We start from the raw sequence: 24,580 nt of genomic DNA on the forward strand, positions 1-24,580 counted from the left end.
TCTAGTGATAATCTAAATGATATAGAAAAGCCAAAAGGAACACAAAGTAGACCAATGGAGGTAACTAGAGTGAAACGTTAACAGATTTGAGATTATGTGGGCTAGAGAAAATCAGCATGTGAGAGTCATGAAATTTTATACAGAATTTCTAATAAGAACACAGGAATTAGTGGGATTAATCTGAAGTGGGATGGATTTATTTTAAATCTAAAACAGAGTTTCATGTCAACACAAAATATTCTATCCAAAATGACTAATTGAAAGGGTTCTTTCATTTAAGGAACTAGAGATATTTAGCCTGGAGAAAGAAAGATTTAGAGGGAACAAAAAATGGTTTTCAAGTATTTAAAGGGCTGTCACTTGGAAAAGGAATAATATTTGTTCAGCTTAACCCCAAAAGAGAACTAGGAGCAAAGGGCAAATGTTGCAAAGACCAATTTAGGCTTGACTGAAGAAAAATCTTTCAAGCAATTAGATGTATCCAAAAGTAGAATGAGTTGCCTTGGAAGGCAATGGGTTCCCCTTCATCATAGGAAGCATTTATACAAAAGCTAGATGGCCATTTGTTGGATGTTTTATAGAGGGATTCTTTTTAATGGGTGGATTAGATGGCTCTTGAGGTCTCTTCCAACTGTATAACTAGGTAGATTCCTCTCTTGTTTGATAAGTTAGACCTGTTTTCCTCTAGTACAGGTTTCTGGGAAAAATCAGTTTCTGGAACATATATTTCAATCTTCTAAGTGCCCAAGTCATTCCTTCTTGCTAAATTATGTCTTCAGGGAGGCAATTCACTCTTTTCTGCCATTGGAGGGGAACAGGGGTGGCCAATACACTGACTGCAAACCTGAAATAAGTACACTTGCCTTCCTAAGCAACTAATAGAGACAGTTATCAATAAAACAGCTCCATAGCATTTTTCAATTGCAGAGTTTTATGAGTATCTATCACTCTTGTGGAGCAATGAGCAGCATCCTTCCTATTTTAAACATGGAATTAATGTAGCATAGAAAGAGTCAGAGGTTGTATTAAACACCAGTAGCAGCATTTGGATTTTTCCATAGCCTTTGATAACCAGATATGAACCCAAATAAGCCATGGTTGGAATCCACAATGTCATCCGAATAAGGATGAAACCCTGCATACCTGCTCAAGCCATGTGGGCAGATGGCTGAAAGGCCAGATTCTTGCAGATTGGTTTCAGTCCCAGTAGGGTTAGTAAAGTTGAAATGAAGGTAGGTGGTGGAAGAGGGTTGATGAAAATGTAAAGCAGCATTTGGTAAGAACCAGAGGTCCCCAAGCCCAAGGTCCCCAAACCCAATCCCACATCTGCATCTTCCTTGGTGCTCTCATCATTTCTTCAAAAATGCGCTTCCCCTGGAGTCTCCAAAACAGCAGAGGGGTGGTGCGCCGGCAGCAGTGGGTGCCTTCATTCTGTGAATCTGCACGCCACCTTCCTTCTTAGCTCCCTCTTCACCCCACTCCCATCCAACCTGAGCCCCTCTGCACGGTCGCTTCATTTCTCCCAGTCCCAGCCCGCCACTCTCTCAGCTCCCCCGCCCCCTCTCCTAGGGGCGAAGAGGAGGAAGGGGCGGGCAGGAGCTGCTGCCGCTGCCTCTCCTGCTGCTGCATCTACCGCCGCGCCAGGCAGACAGGCAGGCAAGCATTTCTCCTCCCACGGCCAGCGTTGAGAGCGTGGAGCTCTGGCCGTGGTCTTTTAGCGGGCTTCATTCTCTTGCATCGAGGGGAGCTAGGAGAGAGGCACCCCGAGAAGCACGGAGCCCAGGCGGAGAGCCCCGGCCCCCAGGGTCAGGACAGCCCCGGCCCGCAGCTGCAAGCATCCTCCCGGGGCGCCGGCCACGATGCTGCCTGCGCCTGCGGCGGGAGCAGCCCCAGCAGAGCAGGGCTAACCTGCTTTCCCTGACCGGTCCACCTCCCCTCCCCTCCCCTCCCGGGGCCGCCCCGTAGCCCCCCTGCCCCAGCCATGGCGAAGCAGTACGATGTGCTTTTCCGGCTGCTTCTGATCGGGGATTCCGGGGTCGGCAAGACCTGCCTTCTGTGCCGCTTCACGGACAACGAGTTCCACTCCTCCCACATCTCCACCATCGGTAAGGGGCGGCGGCTGTGGGAGAGCGAGCAAGAGTGGGAGCGTATGGCAGGGGCAGCAGAGCCCCAGTTGGGGCAGACTGCCCCCCAGGAGGGGCGACAAGGGGGCTGCTCCCTCTGCTGGGTAGCCCAGGAAGCGCTTCATCCGAATGAATGGATGGAAAGCTGGGTAGGCTCTTCCTCTCCTTCCCCCTCCCCGTGGTCAGCGGCGATCAAACCCTTCTAAGCCTGGAAGGCTGGAGGTTGAGGAAATAAATGCTTCAGTAATGGAAATTAGGGGCTGGTGAATCTGACTGTGTTTCCCTAGCTAGGCTGCTGTAGAGAAACAAGCAATGATGTGATGAACCCAAGAGAATAGAAGAGAGTTAGTATATATCTTCCCGTTTCCCACAGATGGCCTGCAATTTATAGGGCCCTGAACTTTATATCCCCCATAGTGGCATTCCCAATGTAGAGAGAATGTTTTTCTGCAGACTGGACCAAGGGCGAAAAAGATGCTACTGCTCAGTTTGAGACTTTGGGTCGTTGGGAGGGGGTGGGATATCCAATGCTTGAATGATTTACTGAGAATCAATCAACAAGCATTTCATAAGTGCCTACTATATACCAATGCACTTTAAAAGGAGGCCCTGGGTATACAAAGCAAAATAACAAAACTGTCCCTTCCCTCAAGGATTTCATTTTCTACCACAAGGAAACAACCTGTACATATACAAAATATATGGAAAATAAATACAAAGTAATGGGAGAGGGGGCATGAACAGTTGGGGATATTAGGAAAGAAAGCCTCATGTAGGAGGTGATACATGAACTGAGCTTTGAAGGAAGCTAGGGATTCTAAGAGGTGAGGAGGAGTGCATTTCAGGCATTGAGGATAGCCTATGCAGAGGCAGGAAAAGGGGAAATGGAGTATTATTTGTGAGGAATAGCAAGTAGGCCAGTTTCGTTGGAACAGACCTTAAATGAATGGGGGAGTGATGAGTAATGTGCCTGGCGCCAGATTGTAAAGGGTTCTAAATGCCAAACAGACATTTGTATTTTAACCTAGAGGCAACAGGGAACCACTGGAGCCTTTCTGGGCAGGAAAATGACATGGTCAGACCTGTGCTGTAGGAATATCACTTTGGCAGCTATGTGGAGGATGGAGTGGAGAGGGAAGGAATGAAACAAGTATTTATTAAGCACCTATTATGTGATAGGTGCTTTATAAATATTATTTCATTTGATCCTCAAAACAGCCCCTGGAGGTAGGTGCTATTTTTATCACCATTTTACAGATGAGGAAACTGAGGCAGACAGAGGCTAAGTGATTTGCCCAAGGGTCCCTTAGTATCTGAGACTGGATTTGAACTCATGTCTTTCTGACTCTAGAACCACTGTGCCACCTAGAAGCTTGAATCAAGGAGACCAATAGTATGGGCAAGAGGTGATAATGACTTGAAGTAGAGTGCAGGCCATGTGAGAAAGGGTTAAATTTAAGATTTATTGTGGAGGCAGAATTGATAATATTTGGCAACTATTTGAAGGTTGAGCAGAGTGAAGGGATGTGAAGAAGCATGGATGACTTCGAGTTTCAAATCTGGGTGACTGGAAGGATTGTGGTGAACTCAACAGAAAGAGGAAAGTTAGAAAGAGGCGTGTGTTTGGGGAAAGATGAGTTGTTTTGGATATATCTGAGATATCTGCAGGACATCCATTTCAAAATGTCTACCTGGCAACACTAATATTGATGTGAGATTGGAGAACAAGACGGAGATTGGTGCTGGATATACAAATCTGGGAGTCATCTGCATAGAGATGATATTTGAATCCACAGGAGCTGAGGAGATCACTGAGAAGGTATATAGAGAAGAGAAGAGGGCCCAGGACAGAGCCTTGGGAGACATTCACAATTATGAGGTGAGATACTGTTGGTGCAACCAGCAAAGGGAACTGAATATGAACTGCCAAATAGGCAAGAGATGAGTCAAGAGAGAATAATGTCACGACAACACAGAAAAGAGAGAGTATTCAGTAGGCAATGGTAGTCAGCTCAGTAAGGTATAGTAGGGTAAGGACTGAGAAAAGGTTGCATTTAAGACAGATATTATTGGTATCCTGGGAGAGAACACTGGTTTGGAACCAGGGGTTGAGGAATGATGATTGGGAGAAGTAAAGGCAATGAATGTAGAAAACTTTTCCCAGTCCTTTGGCTATGAAAGGGAGAAGAGATATATTATGGTACAAAAGCTTGAGGGAATGGTACAGTCACCTGAAAGATTGGATTGGAAGACTTGGAAAGTAGTGATGGAACGTGGAACTAGGATGAGACAAAGGAGAGAGTTTGAATTCCAGGGCATACGTGTTATTAAAATTTTTTTAAAAAAATTTTCGTTATTCTGACCTTGACAAACACCACCAACATGAACATTTCCTTATACATTAAAGAACAAGAAAAAGAGGACTGTATATGAAATCCCAAATCTCTAAACAGCTTTAAAAACAAAAGGATATAAAAAACGTAAGATATTAGTGTTAAAGCTATTCTGTTCTCTTCTGTGAAGTTTTTTTAAAATGTTTCACTGATTTCTTCCTCTCTCCTCCCATCTCTTCCTCTCTCCCCACTCTCCTCTCCTCTTCTTTCCCTCTTTCCCATTCATTAGAGAAGACACAGCATGATGTTTGAATGTTGGATAGAGAGTTGGCTTTGAAGTCAAGAAACCCTGGGTTCAAGTACTGCCTCTGACTCATACCGACTCCCTAGGCAAGTCACTTAACCTCGTAGTAATCTAAGCTGTCCGAGTAATCTAATAGTAATCTAGCTCTCTAAGACTAAGCTTCAGAAAAGCTACTAGCCTGCATTGGTACAAGGAGTTCACTCAACCAGGAATTCCCTAAACCAATGAAATTACAAGTTCCTATTCTTAGCCTCCCCTCACCTCACTTCTCTGTATCATTCCCTTTTATAGCACCATAATATTCTATTACCTTCATATGCCATAATTTGTTCATCTATTCCCCAACTGATGGACATCTTCAGGTTTTGTTATAACAAAAAGTGCTGCTGTGAATATTTTTGTACACATGGGTCCCTTTCCTCTGTCTTTGATCTGTTTGGAGGGTATATGCAATATGGTATATAGGTATATAGTGATATGACTGAGTCAAACTTTAGGGACAGTTTAGAGACTTTTTGGATATAGTTCTGAATTACTTTCCAGAATGGCTGAATCAATTCACAGCTTCACCAATACTGCATCAATGTGCCTGTCCTCCCACAGCCTTTCCAACAATTGACATTTTCCTTTTTTGTTATCTTTGCCAATCCGGTGGGTGGGAGGTAGAACCCTCAGAGCTGTTTTAAATTTGCATTTCATTTATTAGTGATTCAGAACATATTTTTCATATGACTGTCAATAGCTTGGATTTCTTTTTTTGATAAGTTAACAAGCATTTATGAAGCTCCTACTATTTGTCAGGAACTATACCAGGCACTGAGGAAAGTTTAAACTTTGAAAAGTTTAAACAAAGAAAGTTTAAAAAAAAGCCTCTGATTTCAAAGAATTCACAGCCTAATGGAGGAGACAACTTACAAACAGCTATATATAAATAAGATATATACAGACTATATTGGAAATAATCTCAGAGGGAAGGCACTGTATTAAGGAGGACTGAGAAAGCCTTCTTGCAGAAGGTAGGACTCTGACTGGGACTTGATGGAAGCCAGGGAATCCTGAAAGTTAAGATAAGGAGAGAGAGTGTTCCAGTTACAGGAGACAGGCAGTGAAAACATTTAGTATAGGGAGGTGGGTATTGTATTCTAGGAACGGCAAAATGGGTAGTGTCATTGGATGTGCAGAGTACATAGATGCTGGAGTAAGGTATAAGAAGACTTGAAAGGGAGGAAGGCACAAGGTTATGAGAGACTTTAAAGCCAAACAAAGAATTTTATATTTGATTTTGGGAAGTGATAAGGAGCCACTGGAACTTATTGAATAGGGGGGTGTTATGTTCAGACCTGTGCTTTAGGAAGCTTGATTTAACAACTAAGTGGAGGATGGACTAGAGTGGGCAGAGACTTGAGGGAGGGAAACCAACTAGCAGGTTATTTGTTTTCATATATATATTTTCACACACACATACACATAGATAGATAGATAGATAGATGGTATATGTAATCTATTTTCCAATTATACATAAAAACAATTTAAAATTTTTTCTTATTCTAAGTTCTGAATTCTCTTTTTTTCCTTCCCTCCCTCTTCTCTCCTCTCCCAGAGATGGCAGGCAATTTGATATAGGTTATAGATGTGCAATCATGCAAAACATATTTCTATATTAGCCATCTTGCAAAAGAAAACATATACACAATCATGAAAAAAAAGAAAGTAAAAAATAGTATGCTTCAATCAGTATTCAGACTCCATCAGTTCTTTTTCTGGAGGCGGATAGCATTTTTCATCATAAGTCCTTCGGAATTGTCTTGAATCTTTGTATTGCTGAGAAGAGCTAGGTCATTTACACTTGATAATCATACCATATTGCTATTACTGTGTTCAATGTACTTCTGGTTCTACTCACTTCACTTTGCATCAGTTCATATAAGTCTTTCCAGGTTTTCTGAAAACATCGTAAAGCATCGGAGACTATTTCAATAGTCTAGGTGTGAAATGATAAGGTCCTGTACCAGGGTGGTGGCAGTGTCAGGGGAAAGAAGGGGGTGTGTAGGGCAGTTGTTACACATCCAATCCAACCAATTGGAAATGGTGGAGCCTAGAGTGAGAAGTTGAAGATGACACCTAGATCGTATATCTGTATGACTGAGAGGATAGTGGTGCCCTAACCAAAAATTAGAAAGAAAGAAGGGAGGATTTTTTTTGGAAAAAGATAATGAGATAACTGCCTGTTCTTTTCCAATGACCATTTATCTATTGGGAAATAGATCTTCTTTTTATATATTTTAATCCATTCCTTATATACTGTGGATATAAAACCTTTATTGGAGATAATTGCTAATGATTTTTTTCTTTAGTTAATTATGTCTTAATTGGTTTAGCTTGTATAAAACCTTGTATTAAAAATTGTGGATCTAACCTCCTATGATCCTCTCTGTTGAGTCAAGAATTCTTTCCCAATTCATAGTCTAATTCTTCTTCTCTAATTCTCTAATTATATTTGACCCAATCCTTTATATTTAGGTTATATATCCATTTGTAACTTGTTTTAGTATATAGTGTGAGATGTTGATCTAGTCTTAATTTCTGATAGAAAACTTCCCTGTTTTCCAAGCAGTTTTTTAAAATAGTAGATCCTAAACTTCAATATTTGGGGCCCTTTGATTTTTTTAAACACTATGCTATGATATTCTATTGCTTTTGGATCTTGGTCTGATCTTTAAAAAAACAAAACTTTTTAAAAAAAATTTCAATTCTCTCATTATTTACTGTTTCCTTCCTTTCTATTTTATTTATTTTCAACTGTCACTTTTATAAGATTTTGAGTTCCAAATTTTTTTCTCCCTCCCTCTTCTTTCCCCTCCTGAAGACAACATGCAATCTGATATAGGTTGTGCATGTACAATCATATTAAACATATTTCCACATTAGTCATGTTGTGAAAAAAGAATCAGAACAAAAAGGAAAAACCACAAGAAAGAAAAAAAAAACAAAAAAAAGAGAGAAAATATTATGCTTCGATTTGCATTCAGACTCCATAATTATTTCTTTGGATGTAGATAGCATTTTCATGAGTCTTTTGGAATTGTCTTAGATCATTGTATTGCTGAGAAGAGCTAAGTCTATCAAAGTTGGTCATTGCACAATGTTGCTGTTACTGTATACAATGTTTTCCCGGTTCTGCTCACTTCACTCAGCATCAGTTTATACAAGTCTTTCCAAGTTTTTCTGAAGTCTGCTTGCTCATCATTTCTTGTAGCACAATAGTATTCCATTACATTCATAAACCACAACTTATTCAGCCATTCCCCAATTGATACACATCCCCTCAATTTCTAATTCTTTGCCACCACAAAAATACTTGCTATAAATATTTTTGTACATGTGGGTCCTCTCCCCTTTTTTATGATCTCTTTGGGATATAGCCATAGTAGCGTTATTGCTGGGTCAAAGGGTATGCACATTTTTATAGCCCTTTGGGCTATAGTTCCAAATTGCTCTCCAAAATGGTTGGATCAGTTCACAACTCTACCAACAATGTATTAGTGTTCCAGTTTTCCTACATCTTCTCCAACATTTATCATTTTCCTTTTTTGTCATGTTAGCCAATCTGATAGGTATGAGGTGGTACCTTAGAGTTACAAAACAAAACTTTAAACTAGTATCAAATAGTTAATGATTATTGCTTTGTAGTAGAGTTTGAGTTCTGGTATTTTAAGATTCCCTTCTCTCCAACTTTTTTTCATAGGAGATTCTTCATTTGTTTGCCCAGATGAATTTTATTATTTTTTCTAGCTGTACAAAATAACCCTGCGATAAACTTAAATTTAATTAACATTTGTTGTTGTTGTTGAGTCATGTCCAACTCTTCATGACCCCATGGACCCTACTGTCCATGGGGTTTTCTTGGCAAGGGTATTGGAGTGGTTTAACATTTCCTTCTCCTCAAGCAGAGGTTAAATGACTTGCTTAGGGTCCCAAAGCTAGTAAGTAAGCTGAGGCTGGATTTGAAGTCAGGTTTTCCTGACTCCAGGCCCAGCACTCTATCCACTGAGCTACTTAGCTGCCTCCTCTAATTGACATAGCACTTAATAAGTAAATTTAAGTAGTATTGCTATTTTTTAATTTTGTCATACCCAAGCTGTAAGCAATTAATAGCACTTTAATTATTGAGGTTTGCCTTTTTTTTTCTGAACAGGGTGTTGTTGTATTCGTAACTGTTTTAGTAGGTAGACTCCTAAATATTTCATATATCTGGTAGATATTTTCTTCTTTCTTTTTTTTTTTTTTTTTGAGGCAATGGGGATTAAGTGATATCTGGTAGATATTTTGAATTGAATTTTTCTTTAACATTTTTCCTGCTGGTTTTAGTTGGTAATATTTAGAAAGACTGATGATTTCTTTGGATTTCTTTTATATCTTGCTACTTTGATGAAATTATTTTTTCAGTCAATTTTAGACCATTATGTCATCTGTAAAATGCAAAACCTCAATTTCTTTTATTTTACTGCTATAGCTAGCATTTCTATCACTATGTTCAATAATAATGGACATCTCTGATCATATTGAAAAGGCCTTTAGTTTATCTGCATTACATATAACACTAGCTCTTGGTTTTAAGTAAATAGTATTTGTCATATTAAGTCAAGATCTATTTATTCCTATGCATTTTGGTATTTTGAACAAAAATGAGTATTATGTTTTGTCTTTTTTTCATTATTAATATAATTATGTGGTTTTGATTATTTTGGTTATTAATATATTATTCCATTTATAGTTTTAAAAATATTTAACCAACTTTGTATTCCTGGTATAATTCTACCTGGTTATAATACACAACTTCTTTCATGTGTTGCTGTGACCTCTTTGCTAATATCTTATTTAAATGACTTATTTCTTATATCTTATTTCTGTTAATATTCATTAGAGATATTGGTTTATATTTTTCTTTTTCTGATTTGCTCCTCCTTGGTTTAAATATCAAGACCATATTTGTTTATAGAAGGAATTTGTTAGGATCTTTTATTTTCCTGTTTTTGCAACAGTTTGTGTAATATTGAAATTAATTTTTCTTTGAATATTTGGTCAAATTCACTTGTAAATTCATCTGGTTCTGGTTTTTTTTCCCTTTGGCAGTTCATTTATGTCTTATTCAATTTCTTTTTCTGAAATTAATATTTATTCTCTATTTGTTCTAATAATCTGGGTAGTTTGCTTTTTAAAAAAAATATTTATCCATTTCATTTAAATTGTCAGATTTGTTGGCATAATATTCAGCAAAATAGCTGGGCATGTATGCATGACTATAATCCCTGCTGCTGGAGAGGCTGAGGCTTATGGATTGCTTGAACTTTGGAGTTCCGAACTGCAGTAAGCTAAAGCCAGTCAGGTGTCTATACCATATGGTTAGCTGCTGGTGAACTGGCCCAGGTCAGAAATAGCAGGTTAATAACAAATCATTGGTGGGATCAGGCCCATGAGTGGCCTCTGCAGTTCCAGCTTGGGCAAGATAGCGATACCTAGTCCTCCTCACCCCCTCACTTCCCAAAAACTCAGCAAAAATAGTTCCTAATAATATTCTTTGTTTCTTCTTCTTTTGTTATAAATTGTCTTTTTTAATTTTTTGAAACTGACATTTTGGTTCTACTCTCTGTTAAAATCAGACAGGGTGAGACTCTAAAAGGGAGTATGAGTGTGAAAGTGACACACAGTAGTAGCTAGCTTGCCTAGGTATTTGGCAAAAAGACTGAAGCAGTCTATTTTGAAGGAGGATAAGGAGAATGGAAGTCTCAAGAATATTTATCTGGTCCAGAGGATGTGGGTGGGAAAGATTCATCCCTGAGAATTAATTTTTTTTAAATCATTGTCAAGACATACCTCTTTAAATAGACTATAGGAAAAAAGGGGTGAGCTTCCTGGTAGTACTAATAGGACAAGGTTATGGTGCCATGACGGTAGTAAGGATAGAACATTTTCTTCTCTCTCTCCCCTCCCCAGCTTCCCCCCAAGAAAGTGCTTTGCTCTCTCTTAACTCCTGTGGATATAGAAGGTAAAGAAAATTCCTACTGTTCTTGAGTCTGTAGTTTTGTCCACAGCCTCCTCTCTCTCAAATCTTAGCAATGCCTGGCACATGGTAAATGCTTCATAAGTGTTTATTGTTGTTAACTGGGATACCAGTTTACTGGATAAGCTTATCTGCTGGTTTTGGAAAATAGAATAGTTTTCCCACACAGCCCTTATTCAGACTGCTTCTTTGCATCATCTCCCATTGCTTGGGCTTGGTGTTGAAGAAGCAGAAATCTCTCAGTCTTTTCTTTGGCTAGAAGGAAATCTCCTTGGATATCACTAGCCAAGCAATGTTGGACTAGGTCACTGCTTAGTTGATAGTATAGCGCCTCAACGACTAGAAAATATATATATGAAATCTAGAGGCAGAGGCATTTTCAGGCCATGATTTCTCTTTTTTTTATTCCTCTTTATTTTTATTTTATTCCTCTTTTTAAAAAATTATTTTGTTAATTTTTCCTAATTACATTAAAATTTTTTAACATTCATCTTTAAAATTTTGAATTCCAAATTATCTCCCTTTCTCCTGCCCCTTCTCCATCCCTTATGAAGGTAAGCAATGTGATATCAATTATATATGTGAAATCATGCAGAACATATTTCTATATTATACATGTTGCAAAAGAAAACACACACACACACACCCCAAGAAAAATAAAATGAAAAAAGTATGCTTCAATCTGCCCTCAGAATTCATCAGTTCTTTCTCTGGAAATACATAGCATTTTTCATCATGGGTCCTTTGGAAGTGTCTTGTACCAGAGTAGCTAAGTCTTTCACAGCTGATCATCACACTATTGCTACTAATATGTACAATGTTCTCCTGGTTCTGCTCACTTCACTTTGCATCAGTTCATATGACTTCCTAGGTTTTTCTGAAACCATCCCCTTCATCAATTTTTAGACTGCTATTCCTCTTGGGGGGTATGCTCAAGTAACAAGATAAGTTTCTGGAAAAAGGATCCGTGGTCTCCAAGGCCTGCTTTCTCACTTGGGAGTGAGAAAAGAAATGGCTAAGTGGATAGGTAGAGTATAAAGGACAGATGCAGACTTGCAACAAAACACTGTCATCAAACATTTAAGTAATCTAGAAGCTACAGTTCTCTAGATTAGGTCTGACCTTTATGCATTAGCTGATGCCAAAAGCATGGAGCTATTAACTTTCTAGGGATAAGTGAGTCCTTCTGCTAAAGGGAGGATTTGAGCTGAGTCTTGAAGAAAGACAGGGAAGCCAGGAAGGGGAGGTGAAGAAGGAAAGCATCCCAAGCATGGCTGTCAGCCAGTACAGAGGCACAGACTTGGGAGATGGAGGGCTGTGTGAGTATGAGGAACAGTCAGTGCCCAAATGTAGATGGATCACAAAGCTTGTGGATGGGAGTAAAACATAAGAAGAAAAGCATGATAGGGAGGGGCCAAGTGGCAAAGGTTTTAAATGCCAAACAGAGGATTTTTACATTGGATCCTGGAGGTGAGAGAGAGACAATAGAATTTATTGAGTAGGGAAGGTGATGAGGTCAGACCTGTACTTTAGGAAAAACACTTTGGCAGCTCAGTGGAGGGTGGATTAGAGGGAGGAAGGACTTGAGGCAGGGAGTCCAGCCAGAACGTTATTAAGAATAGTTCCAGAATGAGATGATGAAAGTCTGCATCACAGGGGTGGCTGTGTGAGTAGAGAGAAGGGGTCAAGAGATGTAAAGGTAGAAACAATGAGAGTTGGCAGTAGATTGGATATGGGGATGAGTGCAAGAAAAGCGTTGAGGATAATACTAAGTTTGTGAGCTTAGGAAAGTTGGGAAATGGAGAAGACATTGGTGGAGGGGATAATGAGTTCTATTTTGGGTATGTTGAGTTTGACCTGCCAAAGGATATCCAATTTGAGACTTCCAAAAAGCAGTTGATAATGTGGGACTGTAGCTCAGGAGAAAGATTTATCTATATCATCTATATTTTTGTTGTTGTTTAGTCATTTCACTCATGTCTTCATGACCCGTTTATGGTTTTCTTGTCAAAAATATTGTAGTGGTTTGCCATTTCCTTCTTCAGCTCATTTTACAGATGGAAAACTAGGGCAAAGAGGATTAAGTGACTTGCCCAGGGTCACACAGTTAGTAAGTATCTGAAGCTGGATTTGAACTCAGGAAGATGAGTCTTCCTGATTTCAGGCCTGACACTGTATCCACTGTGTCACTTGCTGCTCCATCATCTATATATCTATATCTAATTTATACACATATACATACACATATAGACATATCTGGGAAATCATCTGCATAGAGATGATAGTTGAATTATTTCATTCCATTAAGCCTCGTGAGGTAGGAATTACAAATATTATTATCCCCATTTTACTAATCATGAAAGAGAGGGTAAAAGAGCTTAAGTGAATATAACAAATATGTGTTTCAGGTGGTATTTGATTCCAGAGCCCTCCCAATTCAAAGACCAGCACTCTTTTCCATATGTCATGTTTCCTCTCACCATATAGAATATATGAGCATCCTGAGAAAGGGACTGAGCAGGACCTTCTGGAGTTGATCATTTCTTTAATCAAAATCCTTCCTCCCTAACTATAGTTCCTGAACCTTCCTCTTTCTTGTCCTTAAAACTATTGCTCCTTATCTCATTCTACATATACCAATACCACCACTACTCTCTATCTAAATGTGTAGTTACCTTATACATGACTAGGAAAATTTTAACTGGCTCTCGATATCCCCTCCTTTCTCCACACTTTCTCACTGACCTCATCTCTCCCTCCTCCTCCTCCTTCACTTTCTTCTCCTCCTTCTTCTTTTCCTCCTCCTCCTTCTTCTTCTCTTCCTCTTCCTTTTCATCTTCCTTCTCCTCCTCCTCTTCCTTCTCTTCATGACTCCCAGCTCTACCTATCTAGCTCTGGTCTATTGGATATTTCAAACTGGATTTCAAATTCAACATCATCCTCCCTCTTTTTGAATTTAGCTGTTTCAGTCTATGGTGTCACCATGCTTACTGATAATTCAGGTTTATAGGTTTACAACCTTACTATTAGCCTTGATTTCTCACTTTTCTAGGGACAAGTGAGTCCTGCTAAAGGGATTATTTGAGCTGAGTCTTGAAGAAAGACAGGGAAGCCAGGAGGGGGAGGTGAAGAAGGAAAGCATCCCAAGCATGGCTGTCAGACAGTACAGAGGCACAGACTTGGGAGATGGAGGGATGTGTGAGTATGAGGAACAGTCAGTGCCCAAATGCAGATGGATCACAAAGCTTTTTCTTCTCATAGCACATTCAATTACATGCCGAATCTTGTTCCTACCCTCCACAATGTCTTTTATATCACTATGTTTCTCTTTACTCACACTACTACCACTTTAATTCAAATCTTCATCACTTCTCACTTGGACTGTTGCAATAGCCTCCTAATTGGTGTCCTAGGTGCTACTCTGTCCTCCACACAGATGTCAAATGGATATTCCTAAAGCACAAATTTAACCATGTCGCTCCCTTGCTCAAAAATCTCCAGATCCCAATTTAGTGTGAATAACGAATCACCTAAAATGGTCAACCAACTAATCAATCAATAAACATTTATTAAGGGCCAACCATGTGCAAGGCACTGTGCTAAGTGCTGAGGATACAGAAAAGAGGCTAAAGATAGTCCCTGCCCTCAAGGAGGTTACACACTAATGGGGAGAGACAACATGCAAACAAATATATACAAAACAAGCTATATCCAGGATAAATAGGAAATAACTAACAGAAGGAAGACACTAGAATTAAGAGGGATTGGGGAAAGCTTCCTGAAGAAAGTGGGATTTTAATTGGAATTTAAAGGAAACCAGAGAAGTTAGTAGTCAGAGTGAAGGAAAGAGAGTGTTCCAGGCATGGGGGACAGCCAGAAAAAAATGCCTGGAACTGGAGATAAGACATGGAGTGTCTTGTTTGTGGAACACCAAGGAGGCCAGTGTCACTGGATTGAAGTGTACATGTGGAGGAGTAAGGCATAAGAAGGCTTGAGAGGTATGAGGGAGCTAGGTTATGAAGAACTTTGAATGCCAAATACAGCATTTTGTATTTGACCTTGGAGGCAATAGGATGCAATAAGGATGCCAGTGGAGTTTATTGAGTGGGGGCAGTGATGGGGTGACATGATCAGACATACACTTGAGGAATATCACTTTGATGACCAAAAGGAGGATGAATTAGAGTGGGGAGAGACTGGAGGCAGGCGGATCCACCAGCAGGCTGTTGCAATAATCCAGGCCTGAGGTGATGAGGGCCGTCACTAGAGCGATGGCAGTGTCAGAGGTGAGAAAGGGCTCACAGCAGAGTGGATGTGGGAGGGGAGTGAGAGATAGTGAGGAGTCCATGATGTCTCCTAGGTGGACTGGGAAGACGGTGTTATCCTCTACAATAATAAGGAAGGGGTGTGTGTGTGTGTGTGTGTGTGTGTGTGTGTGTGTGTGTGTGAGTGTGTGTGTGAAGGTTTAGGGGGAAAGATAAGTTCTGTTTTGGACATATTTAGTTTAAGATGTCATTCAATTTGACATGTCTGAAAGGCAGTTGGAGATGTGAGACTAGAGACAGCAGAGTTTGCAACACAATAGGTAGATCTGAGAATCATTAGCATTGAGATGGTAATTAAATCCTTGAGAGCTGTTGAAGGCATCAACTGAAGTAATGTAGAGGGAGAAGAGAAGAGGGCCCAGGACAGAACCCTGAGGGACACCTATGGTTACGTGGTGAGATCTAGAAGAGGATCCAGAAAATAATATAGAGAGGAGTGGTTAGATAGGTAGGAAGAGAACCAGGAGAGAGTGATTAAACAGTATTGAAGAGAGTGAGAGGAAAGAAAGTGGAGACATCTATTGTAGATGGCCTTTTCAAGGAGTTTAGCTACAAAGGGCAGAAGAGACATAGGATCTGGTCACATATCTTTTTAAGAAATATAAGATATAGTCAAATGTATTTGAATGTGCACTATTTGAAGTTATAATATGGTTATTGGTTCCAACCCAATGGAAACATGTAATGCAAATTTGAATAATATAGCAATAATAATAATAATAATAATAATAATAATGTAATACAATATATAATAATGTATAATAATGTAGGGGGTATTCATGATTTATACTAACTGGACCTAGCTGTTCAGACTTGTATTGGCTTCTAAAACGCATCACAATTTGGCTTCAGTATACCTTTCCAGATTATTGCATGTACCCTACACACTCTAGATTCTAGCCTAAAATGGACGATGGTCAACTTACATGATGCTGTTTGCCTGAGCCTGACTCAGATCAGTCTCTGCGTAGCTTCGGTCCTAAAATGGAAGGGAATGAGACACTCATAATCCATCTAGGAGTTAACAAAAGGTTTACTTAGCCATAGCAGGGGAAGGACATTTAGGGCAGCAAAAGGATGTCTATCTAGGATATAGCCTTGACTCAGCTAAATGTGCTCTCCTGTGTAGGTGTTGGTCATTCTGCTATTATGTGATTAGAGTCCTGAGGGAGAGTTCTTATATGCTTATGTCTTGGCTGTTTTGTGCCCAAGTGATCAGGAAACTCTATCAATAGTCCTCTGAGTCAATTATATACTGAGGATAGTGTCAATACCTTTTTTGGGGGGGGGCTTTTTAAAAATACATGTGCAATCATGTAAAACATTTCCATAGTAGTCATTTTGTACAAGAAGACTTGAATAAAAGAAAAAAAAAGAAAGTGAAAAATAGCTTGCTTCAGTTGGTATTCAAACAATATCAATTCTTTCTCTGGAAGAGGATAGTATGCTTCATCATTAGTCTTTTGATATTGTCTTGGATCATTATATTACTGAGAATAGCTAAGTCATTCACAGTTCTTCAATGAACAATATTGCTGTTACTGTGTACAGTGTTCTCTTGGTTCTCTTCACTTCACTTTGCATCAGTTCACGTAAGTCTTCCCAGATTTTTCTGAAATCATCTTGCTTGTCATTTCTTTTTTTTTTCTTCTTATTCTTTTTTTAGGCAGTTGGGGTTCAGTGACTTGCCCAGGGTCACATAGGTACTCCTGACTTCTTGCTTGTCTTGCTTGTCGTTTCTTTTTTTTTCTTTTTTTTCTTTAAGGCAATTGGGGTTAAGTGACTAGCCCAGGGTCACACAGGTAGTCCTGACTCCAGACCTGGTGCTCTATCTACTGTGACACTTAGCTGTCCCTTACTTGTCCTTTCTTATAGCACAATAATATTGTTTGTCCTACCTTCTCAAAGAGGACCATGACACTTTGCACAGCCCTCCCTCACTTAAATCCAATTCACTTGCATGTCCAATTCACTAGCACAATAATATTCCATTACAATCATATACCACAGCTTGTTTAGCCATTCTTCAATTGATGGCATCCCCTCAGTTTCCAATTTTTAGTTACCACTGTCAATACCTTTAAAGGAAAAATTAGCCTAACATAGGGGGAGAAGGCTTAGGATATTGTTCCTACCATACCATATCACTTGGTAGTAAGGTCCTAAAAATCTTCTAGAGGACTTTCTACCACTGAAATGACTTTAGGGCTGTTACTGGCCACTCCTGGCCTCAAGGATACAAGAACCCTGATTTAGGCAGCACTGAAGGAGTAAATGAAAAACAACAGACAGCAAAACCAAAATCAAAAGAATGGAATAGCTTCCAGAACAATCGAATATGGGAGAAAGAAGAACCGAAATCCTAGATTTTACTTCCTTTCTTCTGAAAGACCAAATCCTTTATCTAAACCAGTGTGGGGAAGGGGGGAAGAGAGAGAGAGACAGACAGACAGACAGTCTCTTCATATGAAGAGACACCCATAAGCTGGAATAAATGACACCAAGAATATCAGGACTTCGGAGAGAATTTTGGTGGTGGTGGCGGGGCATCTGTAGAAGGGTAAATAAAAGGTCCTTCTCCTCTTGTATGTATTCTATTCCAGTGCCAGGGTTAATACTGAGAATTGCCCTCTTGGTCCCCCTTGATGCTAGTGCCATCTCTCTATTGATTATTTCCAATATTTTCCCAATAACTTATTTGTACATAGTTGTTTGTATGTTGTCTCACCTCATTCCCCCCTCCCATTAGATTGTGAGCTCTTTAAGAGAGTCTTTCTGCTTTTCTTTCTATCCCCAGCACTTTGCACATTGCTTTGCACATAATGAGTGTTTAATAAATGCTTGTTGACTGACTGAATGACTTAGTGTTTCCTGTCCCACCAGCCAGGGCCTTCCACGTCTTTAGAACACCATGATGGATTGAAGGGGATACCAAATATTTGTCCCATTGTAGTCTTCTGAGGAAATTCTTCTAATTCTGTAAGGGCTGGTTGATCTCCCCCCTTTCTCCAGAAAGCAAGCATACTCCTCACCCCCCCCTTTGGTTCTTTAAACTTTTTCTGGGGAAAAGTAGTCCAACGACCACTGCACATTATGGTGGCAACAAGGTGGATGGACCAGTCAGTTCCAGATTACCATAAGGAAAGAGCTACCATAGGCCTGTCTTTTTCATTGTGCATTTCACTGCCAACTTTGCTGTGGCCTGTGTAACTGCCTGCTGCACCGTCTTCGGCCAATGACTCTCATGCTCCCCCCCTCCCCATACTAGGGCCTCAGTGCCAGTGTTTGAACATCACCCCAGCCCCCCTCACAGGTTCCCACAGTCACCCTGCTGTGGAGGCATAGGTGCTACCCTTTGTACCAGGGCTTTGCTTCTTACTGCTAGTGCCATAAGCTTGGCATACCTTGCCTGGGCCACCACATTGGTAAGGCCAGGAATGGCTTTAGAACTTGGTGTCTTTCTGTCATTGGTCATCCTTTTCTATGCAGGAACTTCCTTCTACATCCAGTCAGCCCCTACTAAGGGACTCAGGAGCTGCTGGTATCTCCGGTTCACAAGGGAGGAAGGGAGAAAGGGAGAGGAGAAGGAGGAAAAGAGAGACAGAGAGAGGAAGGAATGGAGGGAAAGGGAAAGTTCACAATTCCAGGGCAAGAGTGGAAACTGTCTTTTAAAACTTTTTATAATGGTATAGCTCCATCCTTGTCTAAGGTACATTTTTTCATATTGCTAATTCTGGAAAGGTCTAAGGGCTGTGTATGCCATATTAAAACAAAAACAACAAAAAACCTCCAAGAAGTTTCTTGAGCAGTTTTTAGACAGTCTGAAAATTCCAGGGCCACAGTTATGGACTACCCCTCCATAGGCAGGGTATGCCCATGTGGGCTATGGGACAACTAGGGCCATCCATATACAGCTGGCTGGGGGTGGGGGGAGAGCATCAATCATACTATATGGGTTCAGAATAGGCATGGTGCTAGGTTTTGGGGAAACAAAAATATAGTTCCTATTCTCCAGGAGCTAACATTCTAATGTTGTTGTTCAGTCATTCAGTTGTGTCTGACTGCTCATGACCCCGAGGACCATAGCAAGCCAGGCCCTTCTGTCCTCCACTATTTCTTGAAGTCTAGCCCAGTTCACGTTTGTTGTTTCCATACAGGAAGGCAATACATAAAAGGAAGCTAAAGTGTGTGTGGAGGGGGCAGGGTGTATGGTGTGTTGAAGGGAGCATGTGTGGTGGTGATGGTGGGAATGGTGGTGAATTTTGGAGAGTCAGAAGTATATGTGGGTTTTTTTTTTTTTGGTGAGGCATTTGGGGTTAAGTGACTTGCCCAGGGTCACACAGCTAGGAAGTGTTATGTGTCTGAGGTCGGATTTGAACTCAGGTCCTCCTGAATTCAGGGCCTGTGCTCTATCCACTGCGCCACCTAGCTGCCCCCAAAAGGTTAATATGTGGGGGTTTTTGAGAGTCAGAAGTATAGCCAAGAGTGGAAAGGAGGATGGCCAGTCTTGGCCCCTCCCCAGAATGCAGGTTCAGAAAAGAATTCACCAATGGGAGAAAGGGGCTGGAGTCTCTCAGTTTGTCCTGGGGTGAGAAAACCCTGAGCATTGTGGGAAGTTCCCTGCTGAGAAAGCAGTGGAGTCATGATGGCTTATGATGATGGCTGATGGAGAAAAAACCATAGCCGTGAGAGGGAGAAGAACCAATAAAATTTTAAACAACATTTCCCCAGGGACATTTACCTTTTTTTTGGTGGGGGGGGGAGATGGCTGTTCCCTTATATTAAATCTAGGACCAGTTTGGTACTCAAAGGCACCATCCAGGAGTACTCAGCAAAACAGCCTGTTTTTGCTAGGCTATAGGGAGCTACAGGTTGTTGAGTCATTCAATTAGCAAACCTCTTCTAAAGTATTAAATCTAATGTTTGGGACTTTGATTAAAAGAGGATCAAAGGAAATTAGTCTTATACCAATATTCCCACTAGTGGATAGCAGCAGATGACTCATCCCCAGCAAATAGATTTTCAAACAAGGGAGGAAAAAAACCATTAAAACAATAATACTTGATGTTGGGATAACAGTTTCTGTAGCACTTTTCATAAATTTCAGAACACCCAAGGCTTGAGAAATTTCCCTCCCCCTCCTCAACAGTATTCCAGCTCTGTTCAACTGTTTTGACATTGCTAGAAAAGCCTTAGAAAACAAAACTTCTTTCCCCATTCACGAACAAATCACTCTTTGGGGTTAAAGTTCATTACTCATTTAAAAAACTTTGAAGGGCAAGCTAGAGGGGTGCTTGAGACTTCCAAAAGAAAAGCCTTTCCTCAGACTTACATGAACTGATGCTAAGTGAAGTGAATAGAACCAGAGAAACATTGTACACAGTAACAGCAACATTATTCGATGACGAACTTTGATAGACTTAGCTCTTCTCAGAAATGCAATGATCTAAGACAATCCCAAAAGACTGATGGTGAAAAATGCCAACCACATCCAGAGAAAGAAAGAAATATGGAGTCTGAATGCAGATTGAAGCATACTATTTGCTCTTTTTTTTTGGCTTGTTTTTATTTCTTCTTTCTCGTGGTTCCTCCCATTGGTTCTAATTCGTCTTTACAACATGACTAATATGAAAATATGTTTAATATGAATGTACTTCATGTCATCTTGGGGTAGGGGGAGGGGAAGCAGGGGGAGAAAATTTGGAACTCAAGATCTTATAAAAGTGAATCCTGAAAACTGAAAATAAATAAATTAATTAATATTAAAAAAGAAAGCCTTTCATCTTAATCAAGATACCAAGGTGTCAAATTTACATTACAGATAATACCCTCAATACTTGCAGCTTCCTTACTCAGTAGGCTTCTTTGGAATGACTCTTGAGACTAAGCTTCTGTGTCCTTGTTGGGCCTGGCTAGGTCTCTTTCTTCATCCTTTGTCTTTTTTAGCTAGGAGAAAAAAAACCCCAAATTTCCTATCCTTCAAATTCAATCCCTCCCTGCTGTTTCAAAGATAAGCTGGATTATTAGTTTCCAAATACAAAAAAAAAATTAAAAATTCATCCAGTAACTTTACTACAGCTATCTTCAGTACATAATTTTCAAGGACACAGCCTTTTCATATTGGTGTATAGTTACTGAATTGCTACAATTTAGTCAGTAATTTCCTGGCAGGGGAGGGGCAGGCTTATGGTAATGGACTACCATTGACAGAGGTTGTTGTTGTGACCTATGACTTTTGACTGAATTGGATTTAAGTGAGGCACAGCTTAGAAAAGTCAACAGTCTTTTTTTTCTGCAGAGTCATCCAAGTCCAATGGCAAGTCACAGTCAAGATGATTGGTGACGGCTGAAGATGCAGTGGGTAACTTTGGCATTTCTATATTAAGGTCTTTCCTAGGTTTCATATTGCCAACAGAAGAACGAAGGCCACCTGAGGCTCATTTTCCTCAAATTTGTCCATCCTCCATCTACAAGTATCATGGGCTGGGCAGGATTCTGCTTTAGCCCCACGGTAGTTTAGATCTAAAATTGAAATGAAAAGAGACATATAATAGTTAGCAGGAGATTTACTTAGCCATTGCAGGGAAGGGATGTTCATCCAGTCTCAACTGGCTTTAGCTATCCTGTGTTGAAGTTAGTTATCTTGCTAGTTTGTATCCTGGCTGTTTTATACCACAGCAACCAAAAAGGTAGGTCAAGGGTCCGAGCCAATTAAATCTTGAGGACAGTTTATTTTTTCAAAATTTTTTAAAATTAAAAAAATTTTTTTGAGAGCAGTTTCAGTTTTTTTTTTAAGGTCAAACTAGTCTAACTTCCATAGAGGAAGGGGGATAGCATAGTACTTTAGGATTTTGAGACTAACACATGTGTTATTTCATCTTCTGCTTCCCATGCACTCCTGCTTACCTCTGCCTATTAGAATCTTTAGCTTTTTTAAAACTTAGCTCCAGAAGAAACTTATCTTGTTTCTCTCAGTTGCTAACTCCTTTCGCCAAGAAGTTACTTGGTATATATTTTGTATTTAATTTGCTATATGCGTATTGTCTTGGGATTATAGTATCTTATTTTTTTCCAAATCATTAGCACCTAACACAGTTTCTGGTACATGGCAGGCATTTAACCCAGGCCATTAACACTTGACACCAGTTTAACCCATAAGACATGCTTCCAGTATGACCAATATGGCACCTGTGCCCCTTTTCTCTCTATGGGGTAGTTGTACTCATGCTGGCAGGTCTTGGTGGGGAAGTGGAGAATTTCCAGAATTGGAGGAGGATAGCCATGAACACAACTTTGTGGCTTCTATTCAACTCTCAGGATCCTAGACACAAGTGTGATTGGTATAGGTTCCTGAGTCTCCACCAGTGTGCTTCCCATTTACACACAGCATTCAAAATGACACTATTAATGCATAAACATAAAATATTTACTGAAGGAGAAGGCAAATGGAGGAATAAGTAAAACCTAATAGTCTACTCATAAACCTGGATCATACTTTCCCACCAATTTGTCCATGGTGGGGAGTAGTGCAAAGTTAGTTTGGATGACTCCATTTTAATACCTTGTTTAAAACTTTGAGTATATGGCAGCTAGTCTGTACAAGATAGCTGTGCCCATGCTCCCTAATCCCATCTCCCCATGATACTGTAATGTGGAAGGAGCTGAAATAGTCCTTATCCCATCTTCTTGTAACCATGTTGTTGTTGCTGTTGTTCAGTCCTGTCAGATTCCTGTGGCCCCTTTTGGGGTTCTCTTGGCAAAAGTACTGGAGTGGTTTGTCATTTCCTTCTCCAGTTCACTTTACAGATGAGGAAACTGAGGCAAACAGGATTAAATGACTTGCCCAAGGTTACACAGCTAGTAAGTATCTGAGGCCAGATTTGAACTCAGGGAGAAGAGTCTTCCTGACTGCAGGCCTGGCACTCTATCCACTGTGCCACCTAGCTGCTAAAAGGTATAATCTTCAAAAATCCTTATATACCTGTCCAATAATCTCCAAAAAGTTCCTGGGCTTGTAGTTTCTCAGTTATGTCCTCCCAAACTCCCCAAACAGCCATATATAAAAGAACTGATGGATGACAGTGCATTGAAGCCATCCCCACCCTCAGTAAGTGCTTTTTGCTTTGGACTGTTTTCAAACAGATCCCCTTGTTACATTTATTAGAGGGGCAGTTTTCTCTCTGGTGAATTGTCCTAATTTGTTTTTCTCACATGAACGTCTTTTTTTCCGCTCCTTGGGACTGATAAAAGGTTCATGTGTGAAATGGTTGGTACCTTACAATGCTCTCGTAAGGTAGATAAGATAGGTGAAAGATTAACCTATAGATTGGAGTCCACTTTGGAGTAGACATTTGTGGAGATGTGGTCTCTGCAACTGTACTCCTATTCCTTCAATAAAGGAGTCTTTGGCCTCAGAGCAGCTGTTCTCAAAATCCCCCTTTGGTTTCATGCTTTCCAGTCTTTACTCATCATGGAATGGGGAAGAACTTTCTTAGTTATACTGGCATTCTCCTGATAAGTTGCTCAAACAATGATATCTCAGAGTAAATGATTATTCATTTTATAACCAGTGTTTCTAGGCTCTGTGGCTCTTGCTCTATTCAGTATAGTCTGGCCCAGAATTGCACCTGATACCTGCCTTGAGCCTTGAGTCAGTCCCATAACTCTATTCAGCCAGCATTCCAGCCCTTGCTTAGCACTAACATTCCTGGACTCAGACCCAGATCCTTCTCCAGGGCTCTCTTCCCGGGGCCTAGACCGTACCAGCCTTCAACCTTCCCTTTGAGTATGTGTGAGAGTTAGGGGGGACCTCCTTGACCCAGGAATATATTTTGCATTTGTGAACTTATTCCTATGGCACCCATTGCCCTCTATATTGTTCTTTCACCTAAAGTAGTGTTCTTAGAAAATCATTGTTAGGTGATATATGCCTCTGCTCTACCCATCCTTCCTTTGAACTTTAATGGGTTTTGGCCCCTGATATATTTGGAGAGACAAGGAAAATGTCTTTTTCTCTATATTGGTTTTTGTCTTGCCTTTTTGAATGCCCAAGAGCTTAAAGTATGGGAAAGGCTTATACTTCTCATTCCTTTGGTGTGGTTTCTAAGTTGAAATGAGGCCTGGGAGAAAAGGAGCTGGAGAGTTGAGCCCAAGCTTCTGTGTGACCTCAGGCAAGTTATTTCTCTGTACCTTCATTTCCTCATCTCATCTATAAAATGGGGATTATTTTTGCCTTGTTTACCTCACAAGATTATTGTAGGGATCAAATGAGACAGTGTATATAAAAATGAAAACCCAAAGTTTGGAAACCAAAATATAATGGAATGGGAGCTCTCCTGTTACTGCCATGTATGGATATAATCATCTTTTTAGAAATATACTTCTCTCGGATTAAGAAACTGAAGTAAAGAGGAATGAGCAGTCTTGTCCTGGAA

The 24,580-nt window shown here is 40.2% G+C and overlaps 1 protein-coding gene across 1 annotated transcript in view; it reads left to right on the top strand.

The window, feature by feature from the left end:
* Window positions 1-1,935: 1,935 nt before the first annotated feature.
* Window positions 1,936-24,580, top strand: part of RAB15 (RAB15, member RAS oncogene family) — a 53,922-nt gene continuing 31,277 nt past the window's right edge. Inside the window, exon 1 of the mRNA XM_027843716.1 lies at window positions 1,936-2,105. Coding sequence (XP_027699517.1) covers window positions 1,982-2,105 — 124 coding nt within the window. The 5' untranslated portion in view covers window positions 1,936-1,981. The remainder of the gene's footprint in view (window positions 2,106-24,580) is intronic.

The sequence above is a fragment of the Vombatus ursinus genome, unplaced genomic scaffold (genome assembly GCF_900497805.2).
Source record: "Vombatus ursinus unplaced genomic scaffold, bare-nosed wombat genome assembly UNPS02014926.1, whole genome shotgun sequence".
Taxonomy (NCBI): domain Eukaryota; kingdom Metazoa; phylum Chordata; class Mammalia; order Diprotodontia; family Vombatidae; genus Vombatus; species Vombatus ursinus.